The sequence below is a fragment of the Schistosoma haematobium genome, chromosome 7, assembly GCF_000699445.3.
Source record: "Schistosoma haematobium chromosome 7, whole genome shotgun sequence".
Taxonomy (NCBI): Eukaryota; Metazoa; Platyhelminthes; class Trematoda; order Strigeidida; family Schistosomatidae; genus Schistosoma; species Schistosoma haematobium.
Genome location: NC_067202.1, coordinates 2,295,275 through 2,308,326, shown reverse-complemented (window position 1 = coordinate 2,308,326; position 13,052 = coordinate 2,295,275). Strand labels below are relative to the sequence as shown.

General features: G+C 35.9%; 1 protein-coding gene across 2 annotated transcripts in view; it reads right to left on the bottom strand.

The window, feature by feature from the left end:
- Nucleotides 1–3,078: 3,078 nt before the first annotated feature.
- The window catches only part of MS3_00009423 (uncharacterized protein), a 38,030-nt gene continuing 28,056 nt past the window's right edge, over nucleotides 3,079–13,052 (bottom strand). Inside the window, exons 12-16 of one of the 2 annotated variants that reach the window (XM_051217791.1) lie at nucleotides 11,408–11,527; nucleotides 9,537–9,582; nucleotides 6,258–6,351; nucleotides 4,018–4,085; nucleotides 3,079–3,284 (exon numbers count right to left, since the gene is read on the bottom strand). In XM_051217791.1, the coding sequence (XP_051064214.1) occupies nucleotides 4,047–4,085; nucleotides 6,258–6,351; nucleotides 9,537–9,582; nucleotides 11,408–11,527 (299 nt within the window). In that variant the 3' untranslated portion in view covers nucleotides 3,079–3,284; nucleotides 4,018–4,046. Of the gene's footprint in view, nucleotides 6,352–9,536; nucleotides 9,583–11,407; nucleotides 11,528–13,052 lie in introns of both variants that reach the window. The other variant, XM_051217792.1, reaches the window with a different exon arrangement.

The following is a 13,052-nucleotide window of genomic DNA, read 5'->3' as shown; positions in this document are numbered from 1 at the left end:
TGTGAGTAATCTCTTTGGGAGAACCATGATGTAAACTCAGCTCTTAGCGATTCAGCCTTAGAAATGCAACACTGTTTCATACTAGTTTCTGAGCAACGAAATCAACCAGGGTGTCGAATATTATGTTGGAACAGATAACTTCTAGTTTATCGTGTTTTCTTTACCGAAAAAAGCTCGATCTGGCTGAGATTATACCTAAGATTTACTACAAACTCGTCAGCATGCTCAGATTACCAGGCATTTTTTGGCAAGTGTTGCTAAAATTACACGTAAGGATAGACCCATCATAATGGACTGGTTCAAATTACGGGATTTTATGGATCATGAAAAGGTCAAGACTTTAAAAATAAGGAGTTAAGAGAAGTTATCGGTGAGTTTACTCACAAATTCAGGTTTTTGTATGGATTTACTTACTGCTCATCTTTGTGGTTTTGTATTGTTATTGATTGAACCACAGGGCACTTGAAGCTGAAGTGAGAAAAATCATATTCAACATTTAACGCTGAGGGAAGATCAGTAATGGTGAACGCGGAGAGACTTCCTCAAGTCTAGACGGTTGTACGAGGAACTTTTAGAATGAAGATCAACTTAAAAATGCACTTTTCGTAGGCAATATCAAGGATCTACCCAGCTTTAAGTAGGATAATGACTGTATGATGGGATAATAAGATTTTAAATAAACGGCTTTCCTGCGAAAATCTCACGACGGACTACAATGCAAGGGCAGTTTGCAAATACATACTATTTGAAGACCAATGTCAGACAAGGCTGCTAACTCTCATTTCTGTTTCTTTTGTTGGTTGACTGGATTATGAAAACCTCGATATCTGAGAGGAAGCGCGGAATGCAATAATCATCTTGTACTCAACTAGATGATTTGGATTTACAGATGACCTTGCTCTTCTATACTATACACATCGACAAATTCAGATGGACTAAATCACTGAAGCAACAGCTTTCGCAACATCAGGTCTTGAAACATACAAGAGGAAAAGCAGAGCATTAAACAGATCTTACTTGATGGAGAATCTCTGGCAGCGGCTGAAGGCTTTACATATCTGAGCAGCAACGTTGATAAACTATGAGGACCTGATTCAAATGGGAAGGGATAACAATTTAATTGGTTCCGATAATTGAAGAACATATGAAACTCAAAACGACCATCAGTCAACACCAAACCCCGAATGTTCAATACAAACATCAACACAGTTCTATTATATTGATCTGAGATTTAGTGAACTGCTTCAATCGTCGTCAAAAACGTACTGGTATTTATAAACAATTGTCTATAAAGATACTGAATGTCCGTTGGCCATATGCCATCAGCAACGTCACTCTATGAGAGCGGAAAGACAAGCTCCCAGCTGAAGAAGAAATTAAAAAAGGTACTTAGGGTGGGTACAACACTTTACCGAAACCATCAAAACGCACCCTGAGGAAAGCTCCAACTCGGAGTCGTGAATGTTGGTAGATAGGTCAAAGAGTACATTGAACTGAGTATCGAAAGCAGATGTCAAAACATGAATAGCACTCGGAGACCGAATGCCGTCAGCAGCATCCCTCAGCTTCCGGCTATGGAGGAAATCAGGAAAATATGTTGGAAGCATGTGGGACATACATTACGAAAATCACCGAACTGCATCACGAGGAAAGCACCAACCTGGAGTCGTCAACGTTGGATGAGAAAATGTAGGTCTAAAGGCATTTTGCGCTGAATATCGGAGGTAGTCGTCGAAAAAGGGAATACCACTTGAAAGGACACCCTTAGACTGAGAAGGATAGGAAGTGATAGTTGTGTTATATGTTCCACGAGGGTTGACAGGCGTAGGTAAATCAGTAGGTAAACAATACAATTTTTCGTGGGGTCATTAATGATCCAGAAAGAAACCGATTTCAAGCTAACTAGCGAGTTTCTTTGAGAAGAATTTTAAGAAGTACCAAACTTGTCATAAGACCAAAAATTTAGAAGTCTTTGCAAAATAAGTGAGCCCGTTATGGTTTAACAACTTTCGCGGTAAACTTGTAGTGTCAGTCATTATTTTAAGCCAATAATATATCTTATTCTAGTTTTTGGACAAACCGATCTGTTCATTCTACTTGAGTCATATTTTGACCTTGTTGCTTGTTCGCTTAACAGTCGACTGTTTTTATATGAGCGTATATGTGTGTACACTTCATATCCCATGTCTCTCATCATATGTCTGTAGTTTATTTTGTCTGCCTATAAATATTGAGTAACGCCTGGCTAAAAATGAAGTTGGCTTACTAGCCATCTCCACTGCGCGTCATTTTGCTTTGTTCTAATACATTCACTTTACATACAAAATATATGTATTCAAAGGCCATTCTCGTTATTTGACTTATCTAAATTCCGTTATTGACTAACGTGATTTAAGTCGGTGATTGTATACGAGGATAGGTGATAAAAAACACTCTTACGATCTACATGGAGTTAGATCCACGGGCCACTAAAGTGGAGAGCTCGTCAGCAAACATTGCCCGATCTGAACGACAACAAAATCACGGGCCCCACTAAAAAACTGTTTTTAAACATGAAATGGTTCGAGGATCTGAAACTCGTTCATAAGTTTACTTAAGGGCATTTGTAAGTTATCATATCGACCCGAATTTTTTTCATGGCTCCTAATTGTCAATCGTTTAACAGTTCCCTGTTTCTATATGGACTCATGATCAACTGTTAACAGAGTTCTGATTGAATGGATAAGCGGAATCTGTAACAGCTTAGGTTGATTTGTTAACACTTGACCTCAAACATCTGAATACATGTAATAAAATAGAGCTCAAGTATTCATTCACTTCCTTATTTTGCACAGGGATTATATTTCCTTTTATCTTGTATTGAACATTGAAAAGCGTTGTGTGTTTAAACAAGCAACCTGGTACTCGATGATATCCTGCAACACGATCTAAATAAAGAACTATCTCACTACTAGTCCAGTTTCTTCTACTAACAGAACAAAGGCTATCTGTCGGCACGATAGATTCATTTCAATTATTCACGTAGTATGAGTATCCTCAATTTGGATTATGATTTTCTCAAAAAAAAATTAATCAAGACTTTTTTTAAATTCAGTAGAAATAGTATTTATCCACAATTAAATTAAATGGTCAAACTGAAAGACACAATGTTTCGCAGCTTGATTGATGATAATAAATCCATCTGTTTGAATTACTAAGTTGTTTGTTCCTTTTAGGATTTCACTTGGATAACTGGTAGGAGCTCAACAGAGATATTAACATTAATACAAAGAGAAATGCATCATCTGAAAAATATAAAAAGAAGTAGGACATCAGCAATAACAATTCAGTAAAAAGTAATTTAATTTACGCAATGTTAAACAATGAAATAATCGGATTCATGAGTCAATCCCGATACTACTACTACTACTACTACTAATGCTACTGCTACTACTACTACTACTACTACTACTACTACTATTTTACTCTAAACGAATTCCATGTGTTGAGTTGACAGGTTCCTGTTACAAATTGAAAATCGCCTGGATAAGGATTTAGAATCTAAAGTGATAGACTACTATAATGGTCTTTGTCCTATTTCTGGACCCATTCAACAGGTCACTTGAGATTGCATTCAGAACCTTTTCATATAATAATGTTCATTCTACATTGTGATAACTTATATGGAATTTGCTGTATTGTATTTCTAGTTTCAATCACTCTGTAATGATTTTCTACAATTATCTAATGTAAAGTTGAAGGGACTTTTGTAGAGATTAGTTTAGTCTGTGTATCGTAGTTGTTCAGTTTGGGCTTTTTTGGGAACCAGCTAACGACAAACAACCACTTCCTCCTAGTATAAAAGTGATGACCAGCAATAATTCACAGCCTTATCTACAACCTTCAGTCCTTGCGGCTACCGGTTTAGGATTAAGGCATCTGGGTCGGGATCTATCAGTATAAAACAATAGAAGTAGAAACGATACACTTCAAAATGTGTATTTTTTATTCTTTCTAAATGAATTTACATTCACTTACTACATTTTTAATTGAATGACAGTTCCCGGTTATTCATCTAAACTGGAAATAGATTTACAAACTGTTATCTGTATTGGGAATATGTCGAAGAAACAAAAGAAAAGTAAAGAAACAGATCATTCGATAGATTATGTAATTGAAAGGGAAGTGTTATACCCTAACAAAGAATAAATGAATGGTAACTGATAGGAGTTATTTATGGACTATTATTACGTGTATTCCTATCGGATAACTATTAAGTAACTAGATTCACTTGGTATCGTTTGTTTTAATCTTCTCATTGTTGTTTAGGACTGCAACTGATTAGTCTCTTGTTGGCATATGTGCATCGTATGCGGATCGCCTCGACATCACCTTGAGTCACAAGCTTTATAAGCAAAGATGAATGATGGCTAGCAATGGAACTCAGGTCACGTGTTGCGTCCTATTTTGGAACTTATTAGACAAATATACCTGCATACCACAGTCGATGTTTATTCTGGGACTAAACAAGCGTACTGGATACGACTGCTAATCCATCCATCCATCCATCCATCCATCCATCTCTGCTTAGAAACATGCTGGCGACAATCGGGAAAAAAAAGCACAAATGCTAATGGAGACTGATCGATTACAGTCCTAACCATTAATGGGAAAATTCGAGCAACCCACACAAAAATAAGGTAAAACTTCACCTCATTGCACAAGCTAGTGTGTATCAAAACTCAGTAGCTAAGTGGGTAACGTGATGACATTTGAAGTGTACAGTACTGTGTTGGAGTTCTGAAGTGAACATCAACTGTGAGATGTAGGTACACCCATCTGACGACTGTTAATTAGGATGAAATAAGCGTTCTGGATCCTACTGCTAGTCACCATCCATCATGTTTATAGGTCAAATTAGTTATTAATTTAAGTTTTTGAATAGATGAACTTTCTTCTAAATGTCATTGGGAATTCTCCCTCTCTTCTCTTCCTAAACATTCTTACAAGTAACACTCAACACTGATAGATTCGGATTCTATGCATATTGAAAAGTAACTACAGGTCGTTGATGTTTAAACGAGGAAGATAATCATTGGTTGTTTGCTTAGTCACACTAGGAGATAGTCTGACAAGTGTTAGATGAGCTATATATTCAATGACCCTTGATATTATTATGATTGTTGTCGGTTTTTAGTGTGGAAATATACTCACATTCTAATCAGGCTAGTCATGTGTTCTTGATCTGAGTTGTGTTGAAGTCCTGTAGAATAATAGACACTGGGAGGGAATCTAGTGTAGATTAACATCCCATTAGTACAGACGGAAAATCGAGCGTTATAACAGTAATCATAATGATAATTACTAATTGTATTTTTCTTTCTACTGAATGTGATTTTTTGCAGAGTTAACTGCAATTTGATTACCTTTAACATGATTAACCTGGTTATAAAAGAGTCAAAACCTCGTAAAGAATTAGAAAATTCTTCTTAGGTTGCAGATAACCTGATGCTGTTGAAGTTTTGAGTTATCATAGTCATACCGTTATGTACGAACAACCCAACTCCAGAGGAAACACAGATTTTATTGTGAAATATATGTAGTCAGTCAGCAGCAACGTAGAACTTCGTACGTACGCACATACATCAGTTCAAGTTGCCATACCATATCAACACACAGATACAATTGTCGATTCAAATCCCATAGTGGTAGAAGTAGTAAGAGTATAAGCAGTAATCGGGAAGATTAGAGTTTGAAGATGTTATTCAAGGAGTGTAATTCAATGAAATAAATTTGGAAAGAGAAAAAAGAAAGGGACATGAAGAATTCAGAAGATTGTAATTTGGGGAAACACAAAGAGTGGGTGCACCTGCACCATTGCAAACGATTTTGAGTCATGTCATTCAAGGTCTCTAATCATCGGTTGCTATCGTCTCATGGATCCCAACCAGGTAGTATACACATATTCTTCAGTCTTCCATTTGGATCTATTGTGTATTCCGTAACTCAAGCTGGTAGTAGATTACCTTCTATAGCCTTCTTTCTAGTCTCACAAGTATTCGTACATTTCACTTGTCTTGGACTGTCAATTGTAACAATTGCCATCTGACGTTTAACTGCATACAACTTATCTGGTGAGTAGATTCCATCACGATACAAAGTAGATTTATCATAAATTCAATAGATTCAATCCATATTTTATACAATTCTACATAAACCTCTACATATTCACTAGTAGTAACTTATAGAGTAGAATACTATTAAACGACTTATATTACCTCTAAATTACTCGTGACTTCTCCTGATGGATTCCTGAGAAATAACGTTAAAGGAGCATAGAGAAAACAAATGATTGCAGTAATCCAAATCATCCTAAAATAAGGTGAAAGGAGAACAATCTCAATATAACAATATAATAAGGATATTTAATGATAAAATGACGTTTACTGAGTCCTCTTACTTAAAATGGATTTCACTCAAATGTTTCTATTGTTGTTTTGAACAACATTATTATTACAACTTATGGCTTTATGCGTCTATCAATATGTATGACTTAATGATATCACTAATTAGAGAATAGTGAATTATTGACTGGACTAATGACGCATAACACCTCTTACAAGCAGTTTAGAGTCCTTATCGGTCCTACTTCCTGCATAGCCCTGCCTGGCTTTTGAGTCCAGAACACCGATCTCAGACTCCAACATATGAATCATGCGTATCAAACATGCGGAGTTTATATCCCAATCAAGCAGACTACATCGTACCATAAAATATTAAATAACATTTGTACAAGATTTAGCCAAAAGTGGATGTGAATGAGGGAGATTGTAATGAATAGACTGGACATAACTCAAGAACGGTAAAACGTCTAGTAATAGTCTGTAGGTCAAAATAAAGCTTATGATAAGTGGAATAGTGAATAGTTTAGTTACTTAACAATTACGCAATAAGAAATATATGTATAATGTTAGACCATAAATTCCTCTCGGAGCACCTCTGGGGCTACTTCCGGTCCCAAGTCCGGACAAAGAAGGAGGGTTGGGCATGAGGTTAGTGACCCCATCCTGTAGAAGACTAATTCGCCAAAAAACACTAGCCAGAAAAAACAATTCAAACCATTTAATCTTCACCATAGAAGTTAGAAGATCTTTATTTGGAAGAGTTATGACGTATCATGATGCGAGCCAAGTTCCTTCGGAAGTCACGAAGCTGATATCCTTTCTGATAACCAGAGCAACCATTTATTTAGGTATACGGAATGCTCGTACAATATGAGAAACTGAAAGAGTCTTCTAAATTGATGCATTAGACCATAAATAAATCCTCACAGTTATCGTTCATTATTCTCGTTGGGATATAACAGTTATCAGCATGTAGGGCCAGAGAAATGTCACTAAGCCTTAGCCAAATCATCCGGCAGTTGGGCCATTGAATATTGAACAAACCACTGATCCTTGTCAAGGTCAAGGACAACCAACGCGCATCAGTTAATCGTATGCCATGGATTAGCCCATGCGCTAGTGGTCTTACTTTCGCTTGTATCTACTTTAACTAATATATTTCTGTAATAGCGTCCTATGTGTTATACAGTCTTCAAAGCATCTATGGTGCCTTGATACGTCAATGGGGTACTCCATGTAAGGTGCTGACCACGAGGTGTGACTTCGACGTTATCTAGTTTGTCATACCATTCACGTCTAACTCGAGTAGGCCTCCAATCATTTTGACATAGATCATCTACGTTGGTGATCTACAAGCGCTTACTTCATATAGATATAGAAAACTCAATTCGATCAAAATTATCGATCTGTAATGTAAATGTTTTTTATCACTTAACATTTTTGTTAAAACAACGAATTTGTTTAGGTCAGACCAATGTGAAAAACTTGAAGACACTGAACAACCTCTTTTTTTGTCCTAGTATGAGTTTGCAGTGTCGGTTATTATGTTAAGCCCATATACCTTGTTCTAGCTCTCAGACAGCCCATTCTATTTATTCTACTTGAGTCACATTCTGACCTTGTTATTTATTTGCTTATCAATCTTGACTATTTTTATATGACCGCGTCGGTGTGTGTACATTTCTTATCCCATTACTCATCAAATGTCTGTAACTTACTTTTGTGTAACTATAAATATTGATTAACGCTTGGTCAAAAGGGGAGTTGGCTTACCCGCCATCTCCACTCCGTGTTGTTTCTCTTCTCTCTATTCCATTCGCTTCATATACAAATTATATGTATTCACAAGTCCATTCTCGTTATCTGACTTATCTAAATCCGTTATTGACTAACGCGATTTAAGTCGATGATTATATATGAGGATCAGCGACATGTACATTTCGACAACAATCATCATTACAATCACATTGGAGTCAGATCTCGGGCCACTAAAGTAGAGAGCCCATTCGACAACATCGTTCGATCTAAATGACGATTAAATAACGGGTCTCCACAAGTTTCTTCTAGTAGTTTACAACTTCATTTTTGATTACTAAGGATCAAAAACCATAAACTTGGGTCTTGTATACGAAAGCTTGATTTTTTAACTATTAAGTCAGAATTATTTTCAGGTTTGTCAAAGTTATAAGCTGGAATAGGTAACATCATCTAGGTTTGATGTATAATATCATGACTTCTATAACGTTAACAGTTGACTTAAATAGTAAAATGTTTATTCCAAAAATGGTATTTAAATAGTAATTGTTAACGGCGAGACTATAATTTATGGACGACCTTTGAGTGACGCTAAAGTAACCTTGAGAGTGTTCACCTAGTAACTAAGACGAGATGAGGGTTATAAACCAGGGCGAAGAATTCGAATGGTGATTTACAGTGGATGAATAAGATTAGGAATTACATTTTGGGTTTTCACCACGAAATGACATCAGTTATAGTGTCAATACTCTATTTAACCAAATGGATCAATGAATTTCGCGCCAAAATCCTAGATGTGTTATTTTATACCTGATTGTTTCGCCCATAAATTATAGTCTCACAGAGCTTAAGATTATCGTTTGTAGTAAGATTTTAGAATTGTTAAAAAATAGTTGAATAATCTTATGAAATGACCTATCACTTATCATTTTATATGTAGATGATTCTTGTTAAAGGGCATCGACTGCCCTGGTATGGCCGTGGGTGAGGAGAGTCGGCTCTCCCTTTGGAATTACTCTCACATGGCCAAGTGTATACAGCTACTGTTACGGAAGTCATACTCAGTGACTTTTCGCAGCAAAGGTACTGTTTACGAAATTGAGAGAACGAAAAGTGAATGTCCGGTGCTTTAACCGGCCTCGTAGATATGAAGTATGCACTTAGGGCAGTTGGAAAACCGAGATACCAAATCAATGGTGCACATGGATTCCAGGATCCTAAGAACTGAAGTTTGTGCTGATGATTTTGTCCAGAAGAACCATGAAAGTTCCACGACTGAATCATTCAACTCAAAGAACAAAACTATCAAAATTATTCTATTTCAACATCTATCTAATAAAACCAAATTGTTAAGCGATAATCTTAAAAAATAAATACAAAATAAATGAAATGACTTACCAATTAAAACCTAAGAATTTCACCAGTATAGCACCAACAATTGGTCCTATTCAAAAATACAAAAAAATATGTAACAACAGAAATATGAATTTCTAACAAAATATACTCATAAAAGGGGGGGGGGTGTAAAGATTTTAGTAATTTAGTAGTTGGGATTACAAATCAATTGAAGCTAGACCACCATAGAAAACCTGGAAGCACTGGATGGCCATTTCATCTTATTGTGAGACTCCTCAGCAATGCACATCCACGATTCGGAAATGTTGAATACCGACTCAGTGATCAAGAAGTTAAGTGTCCGCATGCGAGACCAAAGGTCCTGGATCGGATTTCTGGCTAGGATGTTGTAGTTCCGCACTGTTGAGGAGTCTCATACTAAAACAAATGGCCATTTGGTACTCGTTGGATTTTATTGGTAGTCTAACATCATTCGGTCCATTATTTCTGTGAGATGATAATCTAATTTCACAAACGATTATGTAAATTCACTATTCGACCAATATTATTCTGCTATTGTTGTAGGGTCATGATGAAAAACCGATTGAAAAGAAATATTTCTTCATTCTATTACTTTCTTTGTTAAATATCTGAATGGGTCTCTGTACATAACTAAACAAATTTAAAATTCACTACATTTCACACACTAGTGACAGTCAGAACTCAATAGATAAGTGCAGTGAACGGTACTGTGTTCGAATTCCAGAATGAACATCAACTGTGGAATGCAGATACATCCATCTGACAGGTCTCAATTATGATGAAACATAACTTCTGGATTCCACTAATAGTTACTATCTATCTTTTCATATAATGTTTGTGAACTAGGGTAATATCGAGACAATATGCACAGTATGCACATACGCCAATAAGAGACTGATCAATCACAGTCCTAAACATCAATGGGAAGATACAAGCAAACAATTCTAAGTGTATATCAACGAAAAATAATTCTAATTATTCGAACTACTTAATTTTATAAAAGTAGTACAACAAAATGTACAAAAAAGAACAGGGGATTTTCGAATGTAGATTTAATATGCTTGACACATTAATTTACTGGTATCGGATACATGAAGTTATCCATCTCTACTTCATTCACATTTTAACTATTTATGGTATTCAGCGTTCGATTATGTCTATTCGTTTCAGCGACTAGTAAATTTTACTTCTGAATTTTTCCAAACGGATCCGACCTTGTCTCTTCACATTCAGAGGGTATTCAAACTAACAAATCTATAAATAAAAACGTTCGTCTAGATTTGATCAAATAGTTTCACAGTATTTGGGCTCCTAGTTAATGTGAGAAATTAAAAAGGAAGAGTGTATTTGTAAAATCTCAGCGAAAGAATTTGAAGTAGATCCAACGTTTCGCCTGCCAATCTGGTTCAAGCTTTTTCAAGAATCAGATTGCCAGGAGAAACGTTGGATTTACTTCGAATTCTTTCGCTGAGATTTTACAAATACATTCTTGATCTTTAATGTAACAAATCTATAGTTTACAATTTGAAGAAGTTTGTCATTCACTTAAGACTGATATTATCCAGTAAGAAAAGGATACCTTCAAGAATAAACCATCCAGATTCAAAGTAGGTCACTTCAACAAAATGAAATTTATCAGAAAGGGTTTTGTGGAGATTCTAGAAATTTCAGTAAATAAAACCATGAGTCAATTGAAGCTAGACCACTATGGAGGAAGGCGGGATCGTGGATGCGCACTGCTGAGGAGTCCCATACTAGGACGAAATGGCCATCCAATGCTTCCAGGTTTTCCATGATGATCTACCTTCAATCGACTTATGATTTCAACTACTGAAAATGAAAACTAGTTAATTTTTATTATAAAAAAACATGACAACCGTCAATTAACATACCAACTACAAACGAAAGACAAAATGCCACATCTGCAATAGCATAAACACTTCCATAGACTGCAACATGTCTTAAGTCTACTAAATAACCCATGATTGGCATCATTGATGAATCAACCATGCCTAAATGAACCAAAAATAAAAAGAGAGAGAACAATGGAATTGAAATATGAAATCATATTTTAGTGTAGAAGAGTGATACATATCCACAATGAATTGGTTCGAGATTTCCCTTTCAGGTACATATTTGTTAAGTATGTGGCATGAATGTTAGCACCATAGTGAACCAGAGCAAAAGTGGGGACAATCGAATGTATTTGTATACAGAATTACAGTGTTCTTTGCTAGAATGTGAATACCATACGTTGAATACATCATTTGTAAGATGTTCATCAATTGTCTCAGACTTTGTTGTTCCTTTATTTCCATATCAATCACTATCTGTTTGATCTTCTCAATCTTCTGCCGTCTAGCATTTTCACGTTCGACTGGTGTTACACACTACTTATATTTAGCGATATAAGTAGTGCACATCACAGTACTAACATAATTATAGTCTAATTTCCAGCTTATCATCTTTTTACATACCTCGAGCAAACAAAAAAGGATTAAAAAAGAAAAAAATAGAACGAGGGGATTTTTTTTTCAATCGGTCCTTCATCATGGCTCTACACTAATAGATGTATGTATAGTTTACAATAATACTCACGCCTGTTACTCCCCGTGGAGGAGTATAGGCCGCCCACCAGCACTCTCCATCCAACCCTGTCCTGGTCAATCCTTTCCAGATCTTTCCACTTGTTATTCACCCTTTTCATATCTGCTTCTATTTCCCGATGTAATGTGTTCTTTGGTCTTCCTCTTTTTTGTTTCTTTTCAGGATTAAAAGTTAGGGCTTGTCTAGTAGTAGTGAATGAGAACTCAAGTAGGTAAAACTAACTTATTTTTCAATGCCCACTTACACAGTGGCTTAGTAAAATGTGAAAATTATACATGAAATACATCATGTGCACATGTTCTTTGAATTGTCTCTTGAATGTTTTATTATTTCTTCATTCCTATGATTATCTTGACTGCTTTCAGTCGCTTTGTCTCTTCTCTTTATTTCAATCTTTATAATCATCTATCGATAGGTATTCCACTTCCGACTGATACTATATACTACTTATATCTGCAAACATAAGTAGTATACATTACAATTTTTATAAACACATATTACTCTAGAGCTATGATGAAAAACTAATTTATTACATGTTGAAAATAGGAATTTTCACTATAATGAAAGAAGATAATCACTTGAGTAGAGTTCTATTTTGAAGACAAGTTTAAGTAGGGAGGATTTTTGAGCTTATCTGGTTCATTGACCATATAAACTGTTAGTAATATTCGCATCACTTCCTGAGGTTAGCTTTTAGAATTCTTAAGTTATCTATGGATAGTCATCGTCTCTCATTGTTTTGGAATGGTAAGAATTAAGCAGACTGCTCGCAAACCGACTGGAGGTAAGGCACCTTGAAAACAGCTGGCCACCAAGGCTAAGCGCAAAAGCGCCTCGACTACCGGAGGTGTGAAGAAGCCACATAGATACAAACCTGGAATAATTTCCCTCCAAGAAATCTATCGTTACCAGAAGAGTATTGAACTTCTC